General features: G+C 45.1%; 1 protein-coding gene across 11 annotated transcripts in view; it reads right to left on the minus strand.

Moving 5' to 3' along the window:
* Nucleotides 1-26249, minus strand: part of LOC139243823 (cytoplasmic polyadenylation element-binding protein 2-like) — a 211983-nt gene that overhangs the window by 162743 nt on the left and 22991 nt on the right. For 6 of the 11 annotated variants that reach the window (XM_070870875.1, XM_070870880.1, XM_070870876.1 and 3 more), the window contains exon 3: nt 15296-15388. The exons of the other annotated variants lie outside the window; for them this stretch is intronic. In XM_070870875.1, the coding sequence (XP_070726976.1) occupies nt 15296-15388 (93 nt within the window). The remainder of the gene's footprint in view (nt 1-15295; nt 15389-26249) is intronic. 11 annotated transcript variants of the gene reach the window in all.

Raw genomic sequence — 26249 nt, forward strand, 5'->3', positions numbered from 1 at the left:
AACAGTAGTCAAACTGGCCCTATGTCCCAAAGGTTTTAGTTAGGCACTGGCTCACTATAACTGTTTCAGAGCTGAGCCAAAAATAATGCTGTGTTTAAAAACAAGCCATGATAATTACAGCACACTTTATTAAACTTGGGTATTCTGGAGTCGTAGCTGACCAAGCACGATGAAGCTAACTGCATGAGTACTGTACTGGGAATTTTGTGGAAAACAGCCTACAGTGTTTGTAATATTAGCAAAAAGAATTTTTGAGATCTTCATTGAAAGCTGCAGGAAATAAGATGTAACATGTATGATTCAAAAGATTTACCAAGCCAAATTAAAAGGAGCTAAATGTTCTTTTAACTTTAGCCTAATGCTTTAAACTAAAGGTGGATTTGGAATGCTCACCCTTAGCATTTCAAGCAGTAGGATCCATTTTAAGCTGTCTTTAAATATATACTGAAAAAGGAAAAATTTACAGGACTATCAGGAAAGAGCAGGGGAGTGGGACTATTTGGATAGCTCTTTCAAAGAGCCAGCATGGGCGCGATGGCCCAAGTGGCCTCCTTCTCCATAAGAATATAAGAAATAGGAGCAGGAGTAGGCCATATGGCCCCTCGAGCCTGCTCCACTATTTAATTCGATCATGGCTGATCCGATCATGGACTCAGGTCCACTTCCCTGCTCGCTCCCCATAACCCCTTATTCCCTTATCGTTTAACAAAGTGTCTATTTCTGTCTTAAATTTATTCAATGCCCCAGCTTCCACAGCTCTCTGAGGCAGCAAATTCCACAGGTTTACAACCCTCAGAGAAGAAATTTTTCCTCATCTCACTTTTAAATGGGCGACCCCTTATTCGAAGATCATATCCTCTAGTTCTAGTCTCCCCTATCAGTGGAAACATCCTCTCTGCATCCACCTTGTCAAGCCCCCTCATAATCTTATATGTTTCGATAAGATCACCTCTCATTCTTCTGAATTCCAATGAGTAGAGGTCCAACCTACTCAACCTTTCCTCATAAGTTAACCCCCTCATCTCCGGAATCAACCTTGTGAACCTTCTCTGAACTGCCTCCAAAGCAAGTATATCCTTCCGTAAATATGGAAGCCAAAACTGCACGCAGTATTCCAGGTGTGGCCTCACCAATACCCTGTACAACTGTAGCAAGACTTCCCTGCTTTTATACTCCATCGCCTTTGCAATAAAGGCCAAGATTCCATTGGTCTGCCTGATCACTTGCTGTACCTGCATATTATCTTTTTGTGTTTCATGCACGAGTACCCCCAAGCAACACTTTGCAATCTTTCTCCATTTAAATAATAACTTGCTCTTTGATTTTTTCTGCCAAAGTACATGACCTCACACTTTCCAATATTATACTCCATTCTGTGCTGTATGATTCTATAAAATTTTACTGTGGCGCTTAACTAAAAATATCAATATGTGACGGGCTAACCTACTTATTTAGACAAATGATCAAAATGCAATGCGGGGGGAAGGATCAATTATGTTTATAATAAGCAGGATCAGACAATTAAAGTTTTAACTGAGGAACATAAATTGCAACAACTGAAGGAGAATGCTTGGGATGAAATTCCTTTTGCTAATTACTTTGGACTCACGCTGACATTTTTGCTAAAATTTGAACAACAGGAAAAATTCCTTTCGCTGAATGCAACAGAAGTGAACGTGAATTCTTTCAAACAGAACTTCAAAAAATGCAACTATTAGGTGGGTTCTGGTATTTCGAGCTGAGAGATGAATTTATTTCTTATGCTCACATAGATTTATTTTTAATTTTTTATACATTCCACAAACATATTGGCACAGAAATCCCGGCCTCCCTGGGTCTGTACAGAGTGTGTACGGACTCGGGGAGGCATCGCAAAAGCCGGGTTTTCAGCGCACAATGCACATGTGCTGAAAACCGGCTTTTCCGATCTGTCAAGCTGAAGCTTGACAGATCCTCCGCATCTCGGGAGCGAGGACATTTGCACAGGCAAGATTGCGGTATTTACCCATATCTTTCCCAGCAAACATCCTGAAAACTCTTGCGCCTGATAAAAGCAGGCGCATAGCCTACTTTTACAGGTGCAAGAGTTTTAAAAACACACAAAAAAAAAATTTAGAAACATATTTTATTAAAAACCCTCCCCACTACTTTAAGTTCATTTTAAACCATAATTAAAAAACATTTTTTTTTTTTTTAAATTGGTATATATTTTTTTTTAAATGCAACATAAATAACTTTAATTTAAATTAATGTTAAATATGTGGTGTATTTTATTATTAGTGTTTTGGGTGTTTGGAGGGTTTCATAATAATGGAAATCCAACTTACAGAGTTCCCATTATTATGAATGAGAAAATACTTTACCTTGATTGGCTGCCCAGAGCCATGTGACTGCAGCTCCAGCTCTACGGACGTCCCGACGTGCACGCGCTCCAATGCGCAGTGAGTGGAGGCCTCAGGACCGGGATCTCACATGGGCGCAGCAGGTTCAGGTAAGTGTGCATCTTTTTTCCCTATTTCAGTCGATCGCCCATGGGAAGCAGCCGAACAGGATTTCTAGGCCATTGAGTAATGGCTTTTTGTTGTTTCTGGGTTGGTGTATAGGAAGCATATTAGAATCTCATCTATAATGAATGGAAACACTTATGTATTAAAGCGAGTATGTTCCATGGGCATTTACAGATTTTTACCACTGTAAAATGGCTGCTTCTGTCAGCGAGATTCACTGCCACTTAAATCAGTCATTTTTAAACCGTTTTTACTAACAGGGAAGAGATGGCAATTTTTAAACACGATCATGAAACTTATTTAATTTAAGCTTTTACAAAGTAGCAACTAAGAAATAGTTTCAGTTGTTAAGAGTAATTGTGGGCCAGTTAAGTTACTCGCACGTTGTTGGTCTTAAAGGATCAGAAAAGCCTAGATGTAGAATTGGCCTTATTTTTTCTACTAGAATATTTTGACTACAGATCAACCAAGTTGAAGAGCCTAGCTTAATACGTGGCACCTTTTTACTAATCAGGTTAAAACATTCCTATCTGGTGCCAAAAATTCCAATTTATATAATCTTTTACAAGCAGTTTGTAAAAGCATACACATAATGGGGATCAAAGTACAATTGAAGCTTGTTAAATGGGACACCCTTGTGTATACTAAAGTCTTATCTGATCTTGCCCATTAACTCTTCAAGTTCTGATTTTTCTTCCTAGGACAGATTATTCTCCCTATTTATCCCAATTTCCTCATCTACCTATACCACCTATTTTAATGTTTCCTTTAAGCTCTGCATCTCCCACATAACCCACTCACTGGCTTTGAAATAAGAAAAACCGCGTATGTGCAATATTTTGAATGGGCCGTGCAGCACCTTAAAGGAACCACGCACCCAAAAAAATAATTAAAAAGGAACATTGCCTACTGCCCAAACACACCTTGGCCAAGAAGTTCGTTAGCCCCCAAAAACAGGCACGGAGATTGTGCTGCCTGCTGATCAGCATGATTATGCCATTCAGCCCAGCACTGAATGCAGTGCTGAGTAGCTGAACAGAGTGCAGGGTCCAGGCTCATGAGAGGCTAGCACCACTTAAAGCTAGTCTGCACTACTTAAAAAGGTATTCTGCACATTAAAGAAGGAGAAAAGAAAAATTATGTTACAACAGGGGAGAGAGTGTACGACTAGGTTCTCCTATACAGCACTGGAGGTCTTGGTGCAGGAGGTCAACTCGGAGAGGCACTGATTCCACAGGGGTCAGAAGGCCCCCCAGGCAAGAGTGTAAAGTCCAATGGGAGCAGATAGCCACTGTGGTGAATGCCAGTAGTTTAGTCCAGAGGACCTGGACACAATGCAGAACGAAGTTAAAAAAACCTTTTTTTTTTTATTCGTAGACAGGATGTGGGCATCGCTGGCAAGGCCAGCATTTATTGTCCATCCCTAATTGCCATTGAGAAGGTGATGGTGAGCCGCCTTCTTGAACCGCTGCAGTCCTTGTGGTGAAGGTACTCCCACAGTGCTGATTTTGTCTTAGCGGTTTGGTACAACTGAATGGCTTGCTAGGCCATTTGAGGGGGCAATTAAGAGTCAACCACATTGCTGTGGTAAGCCAGACTGGGTAAGGACAACCGGTTTCCTTCCCTAAAGGACATTAATGAACCAGTTGGGTTTTTCCAACAATCCGGTAGTTTCATGGTCACCATTACCGATACTAGCTTTTTAATTCCAGATTTATTTAATTAACTGAATTTAAATTTCCCCAGCTGCCCTGGTTGGATTTGAACTCATGTCTCTGGATTATTAGTCCAGACCTCTGAATTACTAGTCCAGTAACATAACCACTTTGCTACCATACCCTTGAATGACCTCACACAAGCGATCAAGGTCAGTGAATTCATCTTCAAATGTCATATCACGCTATCTACACCGCTAGCCTCACACACTGCTCAATGCAGCAAACCCCATCACTCACCTACCAAAATTCTCTACCAAACACAACTCCTACCTCACATTCATAGCTTCACTTCACCCTCACACACTTACCACTGTTGCAAGCCTCACACCGACATCTCACAGCTTGCACACACTGTCAGCTATTCACCCATGACAGGCATATCACCCAAACATATTACACCACACTTCTCCTTCAGAAAAAGCTGGCTCACAAACAATGCCTGCAGGATCTAATCGGCACACCTGCATAAACTCACCCCCATGGAGATGATGCTGGCCATTCTTGGGAGGGGCATCACTGAGCCCTTGGCCAACGGCGGGGCTGAAAAAATATATAATTCTGGGATCCTCCTTCTCACATCCCACTTCCCTTGATCCCACAAGTTCTTCCGATTTACATGCTGCACATGGCGGTAGCTTGCAACTCCTGCTTTTCCTCCCCGCCGCCCTCCCTCCCCCTCACTCCCACAATCCTACCCTTGTGCCTTTCTCATTTCAGAGACCCAAGAAATCCAACCTGCACAGTGATTATAGAAGAGGGAGAGGAGTGAAGAAGAAACTCGATCGGATACTCAGTCACCAGCTCAGATGCTGGCACCGCGCGGACATAGGGTAGATTCGAGTCTGGAACTTCACGTGGTGAGTCATCGGTCATGAAAGGGCTGCAACCAGGGCAGGGGGAAAGGGTAGTGCAGGTGCCAGCTGCCCGGAGGGAGAGGTCGCGCACAAGTTCTGCTGCACTGAACTTAGATGAGAACTTCGATGGGGACTTCGATGCGGTGGCCTAGAGAAAATACACTGATGGATATGCCAGAAAGCCTGAGTCCAATGCCAAGGAGCATGGAGGAGTCCAGCACCAACCTTGCAAAGGGCTTTGCACAGAGCTTGGAGCCCATGATTTCCAGCATGGAAGTAATGGCCAACTCCATTAGGGCATTGGTGAACCCAGACATGATACAAAGTCGAATGGCAGTAATCTCAGGATTGCTACCAGTGTCGCATGCTAATCAGAGTAGAAATAGCAGGAGAGTACATGGCTTGAGGAGTGGTGCAGGAGGGAGGGATTTAAATTCCTGGGACACTGGAACTGGTTCTGGGGGAGGTGGGACCAGTACAAACCGGACGGTCTACACCTGGGCAGGACCGGAACCAATGTCCTAGGGGGAGTGTTTTCTCGTGCTGTTGGGGAGGGATTAAACCAATATGGCAGGGGGCGGGAACCTATGCAGGGAGACAGAGGGAAGTAAAATGGGGGCAGAAGCAAAAGACAGAAAGAAGAAAAGTAAAAGTGGAGGGCAGAGAAACCCAAGGCAAAAATCAAAAAGGGCCACATTACAGAAAAATTCTAAAGGGACAAAGTGTGTTAAAAAGACAAGCCTGAAGGCGCTGTGCCTCAATGCGAGGAGTATTCGTAATAAGGTGGACGAATTAACGAATATGATATAATTGAGATTACGGAGACATGGCTCCTGGGTGACCAAGGCTGAGAACTCAACATCTAGGGGTATTCAACATTCAGGAAGGATAGACAGAAAGGAAAAGGAGGTGGGGTAGCATTACTGGTTAAAGAGGAAATTAAAGCAATTGTAAGGAAGGACATTAGCTTGGATGATGTGGAATCTGTATGGGAAGAGCTGCGGAATACCAAAGGGCAGAAAACGCTAGTGGGAGTTGTGTACAGACCACCAAACAGTAGTAGTGAGGTTGGGGACATCATCAAACAAGAAATTAGGGATGCGTGCAATAAAGGTACAGCAGTTATCATGGGAGACTTTAATCTACACTTAGATTGGGCTAACCAAACTGGTAATACGGTGGAGGAGGATATCCTGGAGTGTATTAGGGATGGTTCTCGAGACCAATATATCAAGGAACCAAATAGAGAGCAGGTCATCCTAGACTGGGTGATGTGTAATGAGAAAGGACTAATTAGCAATCTTGTTGTGTGAGCCCCCTTGGGGAGGAGCGACCATAATATGGTAGAATTCTTTATTAAGATGGAGAGTGACACAGTTAATTCAGAGACTAGGGTCCTGAACTTAAGGAAAGGTAACTTCAATGGTATGAGACGTGAATTGGCTAGAATAGACTGGTGAATGATACTTAAAGGGTTGATGGTGGATAGGCAATGGCAGACATTTAAAGATCACATGGATGAACTTCAACAATTGTACATCCCTGTCTGCAGTAAAAATAAACGGGGAAGGTGGCTCAACGATGGCGACCAAGGGAATCTAAGGATAGTGTTAATCCAAGGAAGAGGCATATAAATTGGCCAGAAAAAGCAGCAAACCTGAGGACTGGGAGAAATTTGGAATTCAGCAGAGGACAAAAGTTTTAATCAGGAGGGGGAAAATGGAATATGAGAGGAAGCTTGCTGGGAACATAAAAACTGACTGCAAAAGCTTCTATAGGTATGCGAAGAGAAAAAGATTAGTGAAGACAAACGTAGGTCCCTTGCAGTCAGAATCAGGTGAATTTATAATGGGGAACAAAGAAATGACAGACCGATTGAACAAATACTTTGGTTCTGTCTTCACAAAGGAAGACACAAATAACCTTCCGGAAATACTAGGGGACCGAGGGTCCAGTGAGAAGGAGGAACTGAAGTAAGTACATATTAGTCAGGAAATTGTGTTGGAGAAATTGATGGGATTGAAGGCCGATAAATCCCCGGGGCCTGATCATCTGCATCCCAGAGTACTTAAGAAATAGTGGATGCATTGGTGATCATTTTCCAACAGTCTATCGATTCTGGATCAGTTCCTATGGACTGTGGAGGGTAGCTCCACTTTTTAAAAAAGGAGGGGGAAGAGAGAAAACAGGGAATTATTGACTGGTTAGCCTGACATCAGTAGTGGGGGAAATGTTGGAATCAATTATTAAAGATGAAATAGCAGCGCATCTGGAAAGCAGTGACAGGATCGGTCCAAATCAGCATGGATTTATGAAAAGGAAAATCATGCTTGACAAATCTTCTGGAATTTTTTGAGGATGTAACTAGTAGAGTGGACAAGGGAGAACCAGTGGATGTGGTGTACTTGGACTTTCAAAAGGCTTTTGACAAGGTCCCACCTTTTGACAAGAGATTGGTGTGCAAAATTAAAGTACATGGTATTGGGGATAATGTACTGAAGTGGAAAGAGAACTGGTTGGCAGACAGGAAGCAGGGAGTCGGGATAAACGGGTCCCTTTCAGAATGGCAAGCAGTGACTAGTGGAGTGCCGCAGAGCTCAGTGCTGGGACCCCAGCTATTTACAATATACATTAATGATTTAGATGAAGGAATTGAGTGTAATATTGCGGATGACACTAAGCTGGGTGGTGGTGTGAGCTGTGAGGAGGATGCTAAGAGGCTGCAGGGTGATTTGGACAGGTTAGCTGAGTGGGAAAATGCATGGCAGATGCAGCATAATGTGGATAAATGTGAGGTTATCCACTTTCGTGGCAAAAACAGGAAGGCAGATTGTCTAAATGGCGACAGATTAAGAAAAGGGGAGGTGCAACGAGACCTGGGTGTCACGGTATATCAGTCATTGAAAGTTGGCATGCATGAGCTAAATTAAAAAGTAGGACCTCAAAAGTAGTAATCTCGGGATTGCTACCAGTACCACGTGCTAGTCAGAGTAGGAATCGCAGGATAGCTCAGATGAATACGTGGCTTCAGCAATGGTGCAGCAGGGAGGGATTCAAATTCCTGGGGCATTGGAACCGGTTCTGGGGGAGGTGGGACCAGTACAATCCGGACGGTCTGCACCTGGGCAGAATCGGAACCAATGTCCTCGGGGGAGTGTTTGCTAGTGCTGTTGGGGAGGAGTTAAACTAATATGGCAGGGGGATGGGAACCAATGCAGGGAGATAGAGGGAAACAAAAAGGAGGCAAAAACAAAAGACAGAAAGGAGATGAAGAAAAGTGGAGGGCAGAGAAATCCAAGGCAAAGAACAAAAAGGGCCATTGTACAGCAAAATTCTAAAAGGACAGAGGGTGTTAAAAAAACAAGCCTAAAGGCTTTGTGTCTTAATGCAAGGAGTATCCGCAATAAGGTGGATGAATTAACTGTGCAAATAGATGTTAACAAATATGATGTGATTGGGATTACGGAGACGTGGCTCCAGGATGAGCAGGGCTGGGAACTCAACATCCAGGGGTATTCAACATTCAGGAAGGATAGAATAAAAGGAAAAGGAGGTGGGGTAGCATTGCTGGTTAAGGAGGAGATTAAGGCAATAGTTAGGAAGGACATTAGCTTGGATGATGTGGAATCTATATGGGTAGAGCTGCAGAACACCAAAGGGCAAAAAACGTTAGTGGGAGTTGTGTACAGACCTCCAAACAGTAGTAGTGATGTTGGGGAGGGCATCAAACAGGAAATTAGGGGTGCGTGCAATAAAGGTGCAGCAGTTATAATGGGTGACTTTAATATGCACATAGATTGGGCTAACCAAACTGGAAGCAATACGGTGGAGGAGGATTTTCTGGAGTGCATAAGGGATGGTTTTTTAGACCAATATGTCGAGGAACCAACTAGGGGGGAGGCCATCTTAGACTGGGTGTTATGTAATGAGAGAGGATTAATTAGCAATCTCGTTGTGCGAGGCCCCTTGGGGAAGAGTGACCATAATATGGTGGAATTCTGCATTGGGATGGAGAATGAAACAGTTAATTCAGAGACCATGGTCCAGAACTTAAAGAAGGCTAACTTTGAAGGTATGAGGTGTGAATTGGCTGGAATGGATTGGCGAATGATACTTAAGGGGTTGACTGTGGATGGGCAATGGCAGACATTTAGAGACCGCATGGATGAACTACAACAATTGTACATTCCTGTCTGGCATAGAAATAAAAAAGGGAAGGTGGCTCAACCGTGGCTATCAAGGGAAATCAGGGATAGTATTAAAGCCAAGGAAGTGGCATACAAATTGGCCAGAAATAGCAGCGAACCTGGGGACTGGGAGAAATTTAGAACTCAGCAGAGGAGGACAAAGGGTTTGATTAGGGCAGGGAAAATGGAGTATGAGAAGAAGCTTGCAGGGAACATTAAGACGGATTGCAAAAGTTTCTATAGATATGTAAAGAGAAAAAGGTTAGTAAAGACAAACGTAGGTCCCCTGCAGTCAGAATCAGGGGAAGTCATAACGGGGAACAAAGAAATGGCGGACCAATTGAACAAGTACTTTGGTTCAGTATTCACGAAGGAGGACACGAACAACCTTCCGGTTATGAAAGGGGTCGGGGGGTCTAGTAAGGAGGAGGAACTGAGGGAAATCCTTATTAGCCGGGAAATTGTGTTGGGGAAATTGATGGGATTGAAGGCCGATAAATCCCCAGGGCCTGATGGACTGCATCCCAGAGTACTTAAGGAGGTAGCCTTGGAAATAGTGGATGCGTTGACAGTCATTTTCCAACATTCCATTGACTCTGGATCAGTTCCTATGGAGTGGAGGGTAGCCAATGTAACCCCACTTTTTAAAAAAGGAGGGAGAGAGAAAACAGGGAATTATAGACCGGTCAGCCTGACATCGGTAGTGGGTAAAATGATGGAATCAATTATTAAGGATGTCATAGCAGTGCATTTGGAAAGAGGTGACATGATAGGTCCAAGTCAGCATGGATTTGTGAAAGGGAAATCATGCTTGACAAATCTTCTGGAATTTTTTGAGGATGTTTCCAGTAGAGTGGATAAGGGAGAACCAGTTGATGTGGTATATTTGGACTTTCAGAAGGCGTTCGACAAGGTCCCACACAAGAGATTGATGTGCAAAGTTAGAGCACATGGGATTGGGAGTAGTGTACTGACATGGATTGAGAACTGGTTGTCAGACAGGAAGCAAAGAGTAGGAGTAAATGGGTACTTTTCAGAATGGCAGGCAGTGACTAGTGGGGTACCGCAAGGTTCTGTGCTGGGGCCCCAGCTGTTTACAATGTACATTAATGATTTAGATGAGGGGATTAAATGTAGTATCTCCAAATTTGCGGATGACACTAAGTTGGGTGGCAGTGTGAGCTGCGAGGAGGATGCTGTGAGGCTGCAGAGCGACTTGGATAGGTTAGGTGAGTGGGCAAATGCATGGCAGATGAAGTATAATGTGGATAAATGTGAGGTTAACCACTTTGGTGGTAAAAACAGAGAGACAGACTATTATCTGAATGGTGACAGATTAGGAAAAGGGGAGGTGCAACGAGACCTGGGTGTCATGGTACATCAGTCATTGAAGGTTGGCATGCAGATGCAGCAGGCGGTTAAGAAAGCAAATGGCATGTTGGCCTTCATAGCAAGGGGATTTGAGTACAGGGGCAGGGAGGTGTTGCTACAGTTGTACAGGGCATTGGTGAGGCCACACCTGGAATATTGTGTACAGTTTTGGTCTCCTAACCTGAGGAAGGACATTCTTGCTATTGAGGGAGTGCAGCGAAGGTTCACCAGACTGATTCTCGGGATGGCGGGACTGACCTATCAAGAAAGACTGGATCAACTGGGCTTGTATTCACTGGAGTTCAGAAGAATGAGAGGGGACCTCATAGAAACATTTAAAATTCTGACGGGGTTAGACAGGTTAGATGCAGGAAGAATGTTCCCAATGTTGGGGAAGTTCAGAACCAGAGGTCACAGTCTAAGGATAAGGGGTAAGCCATTTAGGACCGAGATACGGAGGAACTTCTTCACCCAGAGAGTGGTGAACCTGTGGAATTCTCTACCACAGAAAGTTGTTGAGGCCAATTCACTAAATATATTCAAAAAGGAGTTAGATGAGGTCCTTACTACTAGGGGGATCAAGGGGTATGGCGAGAAAGCAGGAATGGGATACTGAAGTTGAATGTTCAGCCATGAACTCATTGAATGGCGGTGCAGGCTAGAAGGGCCGAATGGCCTACTCCTGCACCTATTTTCTATGTTTCTATGTACATCAGGCGGTGAAGGCGGCAAATGGCATGTTGGCCTTCATAGCTAGGGGATTTGAGTTAGGGAGCAGGGAGGTCTTACTGCTGTTGTACAGGGCCTTGGTGAGGCCTCACCTGTAATACTGCTCTCCTAATCTGAGGAAGGACGTTCAGTTTTGGTCTCCTAATCTGAGAAACGACTTTCTTGCTATTGAGAGAGTGCAGCGAAGGTTCACCAGACTGATTCCCGGGATGGCAGGACTGACATATGAGAGACTGGATCAACTGGGCCTGTATTCACTGGAGTTTAGAAGAATGAGAGGGGATCTCATAGAAACACGTAAATTCTGATGGGACTGGACAGGTTTGATGCAGGAAGAATGTTCCCAATGTTGTGGAAGTCCAGAACCAGGGGTCACAGTCTAAGGATAAGGGGTAAGTCATTTAGGACCAAGATGAGGAGAAACTTCTTCACTCAGAGTTGTTAACCTGTGGAATTCTCTACCGCAGAGAGTTGTTGATGCCAGTTTGTTGGATATATTCAAGAGGCAGTTAGATATGGCCCTTATGGCTAAAGGGTTCAAGGGGTATGGAGAGAAAGCAGGAAAGGTGTACTGAGGTGAATGATCAGCCATGATCTTATTGAATGGTGGTGCAGGCTCGAAGGGCCGAATGGCCTACTCCTGCACCTATTTTCTATGTTTCCATGTCTGAGCTTCCATTGTAGCACAAACAGAAGCCACCTAACATCCAAGTGCTGCAGTGGATGCTCAGACTGCTCTCATGCAGGCTCAGCTTGCTTCCACACACGCTCAGACTACTGCCATAATAGCTCTGGAATTCCCTCCTTAAACCTCTCCGCCTCACTACCTCTCTTTCCCCCTTTAAGACGCTCCTTAAAACATACTTCTTTTATCAAGCTTTTCATCATCTGCCGTAATTTCTTCTGTGGCTCGGTGTCAAATTTATCTGTTTTGTCTTATAACACTGCTGTGAAGCGCCTTGGACGTTTTACTACTTTAAAGGCACTATATAAATAAAAGTGGTTGTTGTCGTTGTAGCATTTACCAGTGTGGAAAGGGGCTTGAAGAGTATCACAGCAGTCCAGCAATCTGTGCTCCAACAGATGGCCAAGAATGCTGAGGCGCCACCCCGGGGTAAGTTGCAGTGGCTCCATGGAGCACAAACCTGTTGTCCTTTCTCAGGATGACAGCATTCGTCCTCCCTCCACTGCCACTCTGTCAGTGCCCTTCCTGTTGCCTGTCAGCCAGCTAGCCCAGATTACTGCCACCCATGCGGATCTGGTGCAGTACTCAGCCTGGCCTACTCGGCCCAGAGCTGTTCGAGGTCATCCTGCAAGGACACCAGCCGTCTCCCCCACTGAAATTCAGCAGCCTTCACCAGCCATTCTGTAGGAGCACTAGGAAAAGCAAAGGCACACAGAAGACAGGCACTAAAGGAATTCATAAGGGTGATTAGTTGACTTTATGTAATATTGGATGGATTCATGTATAAAGTTGAATTGGAATATTTTTTCCTGACCTTTATTTCAGCAGTGTAGCTGTGATGGTCAGTAACAAAGGGAGGAAGGTAAGGGATGGACTATTGTTGAATGGGGAATTAGAGTTGCGTTCACTGGTACCACAATCGGATGAGTCAATCACGGACAGCCCGGGCAGAAAGGGGTTATCTGGTTTGCCAGCTCCTTTCCGCTTTCTCTTCTTCTGTTTCCTCCTCCTCCTCAGCTGGATACCGTATGTGTGGTCACAAGGGCTATGCGCTCCTGATGGTGAGGTTGTGGAGCATGCAGCAGACTAGGACGAATCTTGAGACGCATTCTGGTGAGTACTGCAGGGCTCCTCCAAAGTGGTCCAGGAAGCAGAACCATTGGTTAACGACATCAATGGTCTGCTCTATCAGATTCCCTGTGGCAGCATGACTCATTGTACACATGCTGCCCACGTGTGGTTAGGTTGCGGAGCGGAGTCATGAGCCAGGTGGTCAGTGGATAGCCTTGTCGCCCAGTAGCCACGCTCTGGTTTGTGGTGGTGGCTCAAAAACTGAGGGAACAGTGGACTGGCACAGAATAAAAGCATTATGACTGCTGTCAGGATACCGAACCTTCACCATCGTGATGTGCTGAGCATGGTTACGGCACATCGCAGCCTTTTGATGCGGTGTCTGCAAAGCCACATGCAATGAAATAAAGGTTTACTAGATTGATCCCTGGAATGAGAGTATTGTCATATGAAGAGAGATTGAGCCTATACTCTCTGGAGTTTAGAAGAATGAGAGGTAATCTAATTGAAACATATAAGATTCTGAGGGAGACGGACAGGGTAGATGCTGAGAGGTTGTTTCCTCTGGCTGGAGAGTCTAGGACTAGGGGGCATAGTTTCCGGATAAGGCGTCAGCCATTTAAGACTGAAATGAGGAGGAATTTCTTCACTCAGAGGGTTGTGAATCTTTGGAATTCTCCACCCCAACGGACAGTGGATGCTGAATCGTTCAAGGCTGAGATAGATAGATCTTTAGACTCTAGGGAAATCAAGGATATGGAGATAGGGTGGGAAAGTGGAGTTGAGGTTGAAGATCATCCATGATCTTATTGAATGGCGCAGCAGGCTCGAAGGGTCGTATGGCCTACTCCTGCTCTTAATTCTTATATTCTTATGTGTGTGGAGTCGATAGAGCTGGGAGATGTCACCTGTTCCAGTGTGGAAGGATCCCAACGTGAGGAAATTCTGGGTCACAGTCATCTTCACAGCCACTGGCCTTGTCCTGGTGAGAGGTTGCAGGACTGGTTACAAGAGGTGACATAGTTGTATGAGCACCTCATTTGCAAAGCACAGACATCTCACACACTGCTCCTGGCTCAGGCTGAAGTAAAATAATTGCTCCTGGAAGTCCCTTGGCGGGTAAGGCCTACTGCTGAGAGCTCTTCTCCCCCCACCTCCTCCTCCCTCTGTGAGCAGCTTGTCCTCTTCTTTGCTGCCTCTGCTCTATCTCCCTGACATGTTGTCATTCCCCTAGGCCTGCAGCGAGACCATCCATGACTGGGAGCAAGTGGTCTTACCAGAACCCTAGAAGTAAGAACCAAGGCCTTCTCCACCTACAGCACCATTGCCTGTCACCTCACCAACTTTAAACAACTCTGGAAAGCTCTAAACAATTCCAGAAACTTACACAGAGCCAACAGAACTTAATCAGCCACTAACCTTAGAGCACGTGCCGATCCCTCTAAATATCGCTGATGGGGTGGGGTGGGGTGGGGGGGTTCCTTGCTGCTGAACACATGTTCAACTGTGCGAGGTTAAGACAGGGGATTAGTTCCAGGGTAGAGGATGAAAATGGCAGTGCTAGCATCAAATTAGCATTGTATGCTGATTAACGTCACAATCTGCCTACTCTACATACTTCTGGCGCACACTCCCAGGGCTCAAATTTCGGGCTGCGCCGTTCGACCTGGACGCCCACTTTTTGCGCCAGAAAGTGCGCCTAAAAAATACTTACAGATTCTCCGGCTCCCTGCAGGTCCTCTGGAGCTGGGCGCAGCGCAGCACGAGCTGTGGGGGGCGGAGCCAGGTCCCTGCGCTGAAATCAGTGCTGGGACCTCTGCACAGGTGCGCTACAGTGGGCACGCATGTGCAGTAAGCTCCAGGCGCCCAAAACTGTGTGGGAGGGGTCTGAAGCACGCAGTCACTAGCCCTGGCCGAATGGCCTCACTGGGACGGCGTGGATTAGGCTGCACCTCCCTCGCCCAGCTCCTGCTTCCTCCCTTCAGCTGGCTCTCTCAAACCCCCCCCCCCCCCACGCAGCACCCGCTCCGACTCTCTCTCTCCCCCTCCCCCCCCCCCCCCACCCAGCTCCCGCTCCGACTCCCCACAGTCCCCCCCCCTCCCCCCGCCCGCCCCCCCGCCCCCAGCCCAGACTCCCGCTCCCCCCCACCTGGACCCAACCCCAGTCACCTACCTTTAACTCCGGTGCTGGGGGCGGGCCCTGCCAGAAGTCTTGGGCCCTGCCCGGCTGTTCAGCCTTCCTCTCCTCTCCTCTCCTCCTTCGACACTGACAGACAGCGAGTGAGAGAGACACAGAGAGAGAGAGAGAGAGAGAGATAGAGATACTGACAGAGGCACAATGGGGGGGTGGGGCCGTCCCAGCACGCTGTTGGAGGACTCCCGATGCTGCAGTCGGTAAGTAGAAAATGTTTTATTTATTGATTTTTTAATTTTTGTTATTTTTTAGTAATTTTTTGGGATTGATTTATTGGTTGATTTATTGTTGTATTTATCATATATTATTGATGATGGCTCTTTATTTGTAAAACTGAAGTGTTTAATGTTTGTAAACTTCCCTTTAAACCCCCCCCCCCCCCCCCCCCCCCATTCCCTACGCCTGATTTTCTAAGTGTAGGCAAGGTTTTTCTGAGCGTACAAAAATCTACACTTACTCAATTCTAAGTTAGTTTGGAGTAAGTTTTCACTGCCTAAACTTTCAAAACGGGCGCAAGTGGCCGGACATGCCCCCCTTTGAAAAGAAAATATGTTCCAAACTGAAACTGTTCTAACGGACTAGAGCTGGGACAAACTAAATGCCGAGAATTGTAATTTCTAAGATACTCCATTCTAAACCAGTTGCTCCAAAAAAACAGGAGCAACTCAGGCCAAAACTTGGCCCCCTAATGTCCGCCCTAACCAAGATGCTGTCCGACGCACCACGCATCCATATCTATTACATATTAAAATGACATTTCGTTCCAATTTGTATTGAAAACTCTTATCAATGGGTACAATTCTCACCATTTATCTTTCGTACCAAAGTGACAATGTGACTTACCATTATAAATGCCAAAGGTCTGTCACATAACATTAGTACCAAATTCAATACTCAAAACAATGGCGTAGAAATTCCGAAGTCCCGGGCCCGGGAAGGCATCGGAAAAGCCGGTTTTCAGCGCACAATGCGCATGCGCTGAAAACCGGCTTTTCCGATCTGTCAAGCTAGAGCTTGACAGGTCCTCCGCATACGCTAGAAAACTGAGTTCTCACGCAAAATTCTGCATTTTAGAGATCTTCTTCCCAGGATCTGAGGAAGAAACTTCTGCGACAGATAAAGCAGGCTACAGCCTGCATTCTGTGTGCAGAGCTGCTGGAGGAACCAGGTAATTAGGGTACATTACGGGAAGTTTACTTTTTAAAGCCTGACATCAGCACTGTAGATGTGTGCGCACTAGGTCCATGCAGCAGAGCTGGTCTCCAGTTGTCTTGGGGAATGCTTGCCACTGGACCAAGATCGAGCTCTGTCAAGCCCGTGTGGTGGCTGGTGTGCAACGGCCACCACACATTAAAAAAATCCACACACAGGCATCTTCCACCCTCTAGGATGCAGTTCGGGTTCTTCATTCGAAACACCTGTGAACGCATCCTTTTTTTTGGCTTGGAAGCAAGTCATCCTCGTTTCGAGGGACCACCTATGAGATGTTAAAATTTATTAGAAAGATTGTTTGAGATTGTCCTTTATAGCTGCTTTGAATCTATAAACAGTTATTACCAAGGTGCCTTTTTAACGAAACAGATAATTTTCTTTTCTGCCATTAAAGATTTTTTTTTTAACCAGCAATGCACCAGGTGCCAATTTCATTTCTAACCACGATATGAATGATTGACTAAGATCGGACAGATACTTTCAATAAATAGACTTAAACTGTTCTGACATGATTATGATGTTCTTGTGTGTACAACCATTCTCTGGTCAGAGCCTCACACTCTTTCACTCAAACTCGCTGCACATCCAAAACAGAATGAGTCGCAAAGCGATTGTGCATCAGGCTACATGTAATTTATCATGCTGCAAAGGGGCATTTTTGTTGCAAACATCCAGATAATTATTTCCACTTTTATTACAATTCTGTGAACATTTCTGCCATTTAAAATGCATTTGGAACAATTGGCGCTCCCTGAAAATAGATAACACGGTTTTCAACTTTAAGTCCCAATTGAGTTCTCCTTTCTCTGCATTACCCAGAGACTGTCACTAACCCGGAGTTTTTGTACTAAAATCAAGGGCTTACGGTTGACAAAAGCATTGTCGTGATTTGTAAAACAGCTGCAGCACTGAAGTCAAAAAAAAATTGGGGCGTGGCCTATGTAAATGAGCTCCTTTTGACAGCTCCTGTGGGCGGGGACAGACGCCGAAGGAAGCCACAGGCTTCACGTGTGCTGCGTTCCCGGGCGGCGTGATGTCATACACTGCCCGAGAATAATCTTCACAGAATCGGAAGCTCAGGAGAGAATGGTTGGTGCGCTTTTTTTTTTACCCGATTGCCCGTGGGAAGGCTAAGAGGAATTTCTGCCCCAATATTTTGCCCTTTGGAATCTGCATGTGCGTAAGCATGTAGCTTCACTACCAATCCATTGGGTGGCAGTGCACAGTAAAGGTTTATGAAAAAGTCTCCCTCTTCTTGCATTACATTACAACATTACGTTATCACATTTCCTACATTACTACACTTCAAAATACTTAATTGGCTGTAAAGCACTTTGAGATGTCATGAGGTTGTGAAAGGGATTATATAAATGCAAGTTTTTCTTTTTAAGAATGTAGGCTTTTTAAAGCTCCATACCTTGAAGCTGCCAGATCTGACCCTTTTTCAAAGATGACCGAGATTCCAACCCTGAAGAAACCACTTTTCGGTCCCCCTCCCCCCGCCAAGAAGCTGAATCCATTTTGATGCACCCAACACTTGAGGTTAGAGCATTTGAGACACAGCTTCCCCACAACATCCCCCTATCCTGCCCGCCATTAAAAGAAAACAGGCACCACGAGTCCACAAGACTGCGGTTTTGGTTTCTTTACTCACATCCATCCCGACATCTAAAGGTGCTGTATTGCAGGCTAAACTCAGGAATAATAAAATCATTCAGAAACCTCCCGCTAGTCCTCATCATGATTCCCGCACAGCAAAGCAAGTGTAAAAACCCACCATTCCCCACTCATCTCCGGCACCCGCGTCCGCAGTCTACAAACCTCTTTTGCTTCTGAAAATAGAACTTTTTCAATAGCTTCTTTCTAACTAAATTTTCAGGCCAAACACCAAGATGGCGTTATCTCCCTGAGCTTCATCACCCTGTGAAATACTGACCTAATCTCCATTTTACTGGCACGGTGCAGTCCCCTAAAACAGAATAGCATTCAGACTCCCTCACCATTCATAGTGAATGTAGCCCTGGGGTTCCCCCCCGCCTCCCTCACTGAACAGTACTTGAGGTATTTCCACCCATTCCTACACCCCATGTGCATTTTTACACTAATCCCTGTTTTGCCCAAGAATTGAGCCACATTCGCTCCTCACTCAAAGAAAAATGATTTCAATCTACTCATGTCCCCCTGCCCACCCCCAAGCAGAATTTCAGCATACTCCCCAACCTGCAAGAAACATTTTGATCCCCAAGCAGCATTTCCCCACTAAGCTCCATTCATGCTTGCCAGCCCACAAACAGCCCTTCCCACCCATGGACACAGCCACCCTTCCCTTCCCACAAGAAACCTCAAATTTATTTCTGTCTCACTTCCCTCATGAAGTAGCATTTGGGCCACCATTCCCTCCCATCACGAGGAACGCTTTAGCCTAGCAGCCTCCAACTGTGGCTACTGTTTTCTTCCCTCATAACCTCTTCCCCCCCCCAATCACCTCTCTTCACCTCCTCCCCCCCACAATCACCTCTCTTCACCTCCTTCCCCCCTCCCCCAAATCACCTCGCTTCACCTCCTCCCCACCCCCGAGAATATATTTGGGCCCTTGTTTCCCCCCACCCCTACAGAGAGCAGTAGTTGGCCTTGGCCACCCATCTTCATCTGGGTTCCTTTATCCAACTCTGCTTGACCAAATACTGCACTTGGTCTTGACTCCATGTGTGCAATGCTATGGGAGATTGACTAATAAAATATTAAATGTGTTACATATAGTGTGCACTTCCAGCAAGTGTCACACTAACTTCCTGTAACACTTTCGCCATCACACTTTGCTGACAATGCCCTTCTTATTCTAAAAACAGTGCATGTTCCTTCTCATATTGAGTAATGCCACACAACACTACATCCATAAAAGGTGGATGCAATATAAAAACTTTGCTGTCTGATGTTTGTTATCAAATGTCCAGATATTTCGACATGCAAATCAAACAGGATTCCCTCGCTGCAGACAGCCAGCTATACATTCAAATTATTTTGAAAATGATGATTCCACTGGCCTAGTATTTCAGTCGAGTGGCAGCCTTCTCGAGGTATTTTGACCCTTTAAACTCAATTCCATCCAGCTGGCAGGTGATCAGTCATGACTCACCAGTGGCAGTGTAAGCTTACCTTATCAGGATATAAAGTACAGCTGCACCATCGTCTTCCCTCCACACTTCATCTTTTTAAGGAAGCAAACTACAACAGGGTACGCCTCCATGGCAGCGATCCCCCAGTGATGTCAGTTTTGTGCTGGCTAGTTAGTTAACCAGAGTTGGACAAACTCCACACAGCACTGCCCCCCCAGTCATCAAGATCCATGGCGTGGCCCTGGACAACGTGGACCACTTCCCATACCCTGGGAGCCTCTTATCAACAAGGCCAGACATTGACGAGATTCAATACCGCCTCCAGTGCGCCAGTGCAGCCATCGGCCGCCTAAGGAAAAGAGTGTGCGAAGATCAGGCCCTCAAATCTGCCACTAAGCTTATGGTCTACAGGGCTGTATGACACCCGCCCTCCTGTATGGCTCAGAGACGTGGACCATATACAGTAGACACCTCAAATCGCTGGAGAAATACCACCAACGATGTCTCTGCAAGATCCTGGAAATCCCCTGGGAGGACAGATGCACCAACATTAGCGTCCTCGATCAGGCCAACATCCCAAGCATCAAAGCACTGACCACACTAGACCAGCTCCGTTGGGCAGGCCGCATTGTTTGCATGCCTGACACAAGACTCCCAAAGCAAGCGCTCTGCTCGGATCTCCTTCACGGCAAGCGAGCCCCAGGTGGGCAGAGGAAATGTTTCAAGGACACCCTCAAAGCCTCCTTGATAAAATGCAACATCCCCACCGACACCTGGGAGTCCCTGGCGAAAGACCGCCCGAAGTGGAGGAAGTGCATCCGGGAGGGTTCTGAGCACCTCGAGTCTCATTGCCGTGAGCATGCAGAAACCAAGCGCAGGCAGCGAAAGGAGCGTGCGGCAAATCAGTCCCACCCACCCCTTCCCTCTACGACTGTCTGTCCCACCTGTGACAGAGACTTTAATTCTCGTATTGGACTGTTCCGTCACCTAAGAACTCATTTTTAGAGTGGAAGCAAGTCTTCGTCGATTCCGAGGGACTGCCTATGATGATGACAACAAATTCAATCCCGTCCGTACACTTCCAGCGCATGTTGCTGAATATAACTTCGAATGTGAGCCAACTTTTCCCTCCATATCCCAAGGTAGCCAAGATGAATTACAACATTAAACTAATGAGGGCGACGGGGCGGGGCAAGATTCAGGAAAGAGTATATTTAAAAGCAGCAAGAGAAATGTCAAGACTAGAGCAAAACAGAGTTTTGGGTAAAAATAAGCAGAGTGGGTCAGGAAGGGACAGCAAGAGTAACAAAGGTAATAGGGCATCACTGACTAAAGTGACATCAGGATAAATAGAAAAAAGTCAAAGCTAAAGGCACTATATTTGCGTGCGCGAAGCATTCGCAACAAAATAGATGAATTAATAGCGCAGATAGAAATTAGTAGGTTTGATCTAATAGCCATTACGGAGACGTGGTTGCAAAGTGACCACAGTTTGGAACTAAATATTCCAGGATACGTAACATTTAGAAGAGATACGCAAAATGGAAAAGGAGGCGGGGTAGCTCTAAAAATAATGGATGGGATAAATTCAGGAGAGAAAGGATCTTAACTTGGAAAATCAAGAAGTAGAATCAACTTGGGTGGAGCTAAGAAATAGCATCGGGCAGAAAACACTGGTGTGAGTTGTTTATTGGCCCCCAAACAGTAGTTGTAATGTAGGGCACAGTATAAAGCACAAAATTAGAGGTGCATGTAACAAGGGTAATACAGTAATCATGGGGGACTTTAATCTACATATAGACTGGGGAAACCAAATTAGCAGTAAGTGTGGAGGACAAATTCATGGAATGTTTGTACAAGATGGTTTTCTAGATCAGTATGTTGAGGAACCAACTCGGGAACAGGCGATTTTAGATCTAGTACTGTGCAATGAAAAAAGGTTAATTAATAACCTTGTAGTAAAGAGGCCTTTAGGAAAGAGCAACCATAATATGATATAATTTTATATTGAGTTTGAAAGTGATTTAGTTAAATCTGAAACTAGGGTTTTAAATCTAAACAAAGCAAACTACGTACGTATGAGGGGTGAGTTGGCCAAGGTGGATTGGGAAACTACATTAAAAGGTTTGATGACAGACAAGCAATGGCTAGCATTTAAAGAGTTAATACATAATTTACAACATACATTCCTTTAAGGCACAAAAAAACCCACAGGAAAAGTGTTCCAACCGTGGCTAACAAGTTAAAGATAGTATTAGATCAAAGGAAGAGGCTTATAAATGTTGCCAAAAAGAACAGTAAGCTGGAGGATTAGGAGGATTTTAGAATTCAGCAAAGGAGAACCAAGAAATTGATAAAGGGAAAATAGAATGAGAGTAAACTAGCGAGACACATAAAAACAGACGGTAAAAGCTTCTATAGGTATGTAAAAAGAAAAAGATTAGCGACAGTAAATGTGGGTCCCTTACAGGCTGAGACAGGAGAAATTATAATGGGGAATAAGGAAATGGCAGAGAAATTAAACAAATACTGTGTGTCTGTCTTCACGGAAGACACAAAAAACCTCCTGGAAATAGTGGAGAACCAAGGGTTTAGCAAGAATGAGGAACTAAAAGAAATGAGTATTAGTAAAAAAAAAGTACTTAAGAAATTAATGGGAAAAAAAGCCAATAAATCCCCTGGACCTGATGGCCTACATCCTAGGGTTTTCAAAGAGGTGGCTATAGAGATAGTGGATACATTGGTTGTCATCTTTCAAAATTCAATAGATTCTAGAGTTTCCGCAGTTTGGAAGGCAGCTAATGTAACCCCACTATTTAAGAAAGGAGGGAGAGAGAAAACGGGGAACTACAGACCAGTTAGCCTGACATCAGTAGTAGGGAAAATGCTAGAATCTATTATTAAGGACATGGTAACAGGGCACTTAGAAAATAATAATAGGATTGGGCAGAGTCAACACAGATTTATGAAAGGGAAATCATGTTTGACAAATCTGTTAGACATTTGAGATTGTTACTAGCAGAATAGAAAAGGGGGAACCAGTGGATGTGGTGTATTTGGATTTTCAGAAGGCATTTGATAAGGTGCCACCCAAGAGGTTATTAAACAAAATTAAAGCTCATGGGATTGGGGGTAATATACTAACATGGATTGAGGATTGGTTAACGGACAGAGAGCAGAGAGTAGGAATAAACATTTTCGGGTTGGCAGGCTGTAAATAGTGGGGTGCCGCAAGGATCGGTGCTTGGGCCACAGCTACTCACAATGGATGAGGGACCAAATGTAATATATTCAAGTTTGCTGATGATACAAAGCTAGGTGGGAATGTAAGTTGTGAGGAGGATGCAAAGAAGCTACAAGGGGAAATAGACAGACTAAGTGAACAGGCAAGAACATGGCAAATGGAATATAATGTGGAGAAATGTGAAGTTATCCGCATTGGTAAGAAAAATAGAAAAGCAGGGTATTTTTTAAATGGTGAGTGCTGGGAAATGTTGGTGTTGAGGGACCCGAGTGTCCTTGTACATAAATCACTGAAAATTAACATGCAGGTACAGCGAGTAATTAAGAAAGCAAATGGTATGTTGGCCTTTATTACAAGAGGATTTGAGTATAAGAGTAAAGACATCTTACTGCAATTATATAGGGCTCTGGTGAGACTGCACCTGGAGCATTGTGTGCAGTTTTGGTCTCCTTAACTAAGGAAGGATATACTTGCCATAGAGGGAGTGCAACAATGGTTTACCAGACTGATTCCTGAGATGGGAGGATTGTCCAGTGGGAGGATTAACTAGTGGGGTGCCGCAGGGATCAATGCTGGGACCCCAACTATTTACAATCTATATTAACGACTTGGAAGAAGGGACCAAGTGTAACGTAGCCAAGTTTGCTGACGATACAAAGATGGGAGGAAAAGCAATCTGTGAGGAGGACACAACAAATCTGCAAAAGGACAGAGACAGACTAAGTGGGCAAAAATTTGGCAGATGGAGTATAATGTTGGAAAGTGTGAAGTCTTGCACTTTGGCAGAAAAAAATAAAAAAACAAGTTACTATTTAAATGGAGAAAGATTGCAAAGTGCTACAGTACAGCGGGACCTGGGGGTACTTGTGCATGAAACACAAAAGGTTAGTATGCAGTACAGCAAGTGATCAGGAAGGCCAATGGAATCTTGGCCTTTATTGCAAAGGGGATGGAGTATAAAAGCAGGGAAGTCTTGCTACAGTTATACAGGGTATTGGTGAGGCCACACCTGGAATACTGCGTGCAGTTTTGGTTTCCATATTTACGAAATGATATACTTGCTTTGGAGGCAGTTCAGAGGTGGTGCACAAGGTTGATTGCAGAGATGAGGAGGTTGACCTATGAGGAAAGGTTGAGTAGGTTGAGCCTCTACTCACTGGAATTCAGAAGAATGAGAGGTGATCTTATCGAAATGTATAAGATTATGAGGGGGCTTGACAGGGTGGATGCAGAGAGAATGTTTCCATTGATGGGGGAGACTAGAACTAGGGGGCATAATCTTAGAATAAGGGGCCGCCCATTTAAACTGAGATGAGGAGAAATTTATTTTCTCAGAGTGTTGTAAATCTGTGGAATTCGCTGCCTCAGAGAGCTGTGGAAGCCTGGACATTGAATACATTTAAGACAGAGATAGACAAGTTCTTAACCGATAAGGGAATAAGGGGTTATGGAGAGCAGGCAGGGAAGTGGACCTGAGTCCATGATCGGATCAGCCAAGGTCGTATAAAATGGCGGAGCAGGCTCGAGGGACCTATTGGCCTACTCCTGCTCCTATTTCTTATATTCTTGTGTCTTTTGAGGAGAGATTGAGTAGACTAGGCTTATATTCTCTCGAGTTTAAAAGAATGAGAGGTAATCTCGTTGAAACAAAAATTTCTTACAGGGCTTGACAGGGAGGATATTTCCTCTGGCTGAGGAGTCTAGAACCAGGGATCACAGTCTCAGAATAAGGGGTCAGCCATTTAGGACTGAGATGAGGAGAAACTTCTCATTCAAGAGGTGGTGAATCTTCGGAATTCTCTACCCCAGAGGGCTGTGGAGGCTCAGTCGTTGAGTATATTCAAGAGATCGATAGATTTTTGGATATTCAGGGAATCAAGGGATATTGACAGTGCAGGAAAGTGGAGTTGAGGTAGAAGATAAGCCATGATCTTATTGAATGGCGGAGTAGGCTCAAGGAGCCGAATGACCTACTCCTGCTCCTAATTCTTATGTTCTTATGTTCCCCTACAGCTACACTTAATTGGCTCGGAATTTGCAGCCAGGGACTAAGCGAAGGCCCTCGACCATGTCGGTTCCATTTCCCGCACTTCTGCTCTCACCCCTTCCTCCCAGAACCATGATATTGTTCCCCTTTAACCTCACCTTCTAACCCACTACCACTACATTAAATGGATCATCCTCTGCCATTTCTGCAGCCTCCAGTGTGATCCCACCACCAAACGTATCTTTCCTCTCCCTTTTCAGCATTCCAAAGGAACCTTTCCCTTCGCGACATCCCTTCACACAGTACCTCCCTGTGCATGCATAGGAGATGCAAAACCTGCCCTTTTACCTCCTCCCTTCCCACTGTCTAGGTCTCCAAACACTCTTTCTAGGTGAAACAGCGATTTACTTGTACTTCTTTCAATTTACTATACTTCATTCGCTGCTCACAATGCGGTCTCCTCTACACTGGGGAGACCAAATGCCGATCGGGTGACCACTTTGCAGAACACTTACGTTCAGTCCATAAGAGTGACTCGAGCTTCCGGTTGCCTGTTATTTTAATTCTCCGCTCCACTGGTGGGGAATTTAACAGCGTACTTACTGCGGAAGAGCCGAAGTTTCCGTCAGTTCAATAATTTACGAGATTTCACTGATTGCCGGCTCTGTGGAGGAATAGCACAGCGCAGCCAGTTTCAGAACAGTCCCTGACACACCACAACTGCGGGATTTCCGCATGCACTTGGACATGCGCCAAATCCCGAATTGCGGTCAGTTTCAAGGCGACAGTGTACTCGGAGTACGGCCTCATACTGACTGCAAATTCAGGGCCATAAACTCAGCACAGACCAAAAACTGAACCTCGTAGTTTAAAAATGTGCACTGCTTCGTGTCATGACATGCAATACCTTTAATCATTAAACCGTTGAGAGATGTCATTTCACAATAATATCTAACTACATACTGGTATTGTTCACAGCGAGTTGGACGTGTTTATGAACAGTGGTATTATACCAAATTGTATTACCAGGGACAGTGACTTATTAGCACTGAGGCAGCCTGGGATCTGGGAGCACATTGATAAAACTTAAGATAGTTGGCTGAAGACACTACCCTGAGGAGCTCCTGCAGCGATGTACTGGAGCTGAAATGATCTGCCTCCAACTACCACAACTATCTTCCCTTTGTGGTAGATATGACTTGGGTTAGTGGAGAGATTTCCCCCTATTCCCCATGTACTTCAGTTTTACTTCTTGGTGCCATACTCGGTCAAATACTGCCTTGATGTCAAGGGCAGTCACTCTTACCTCACCTCTGGAATTCAACTCTTTTGTCCATATTTGGACCAAGACTGTGATGAGGTCTGGAGCCAAGT

This window comes from Pristiophorus japonicus, chromosome 2 (assembly GCF_044704955.1).
Source record: "Pristiophorus japonicus isolate sPriJap1 chromosome 2, sPriJap1.hap1, whole genome shotgun sequence".
In the NCBI taxonomy this organism is placed as follows: domain Eukaryota; kingdom Metazoa; phylum Chordata; class Chondrichthyes; family Pristiophoridae; genus Pristiophorus; species Pristiophorus japonicus.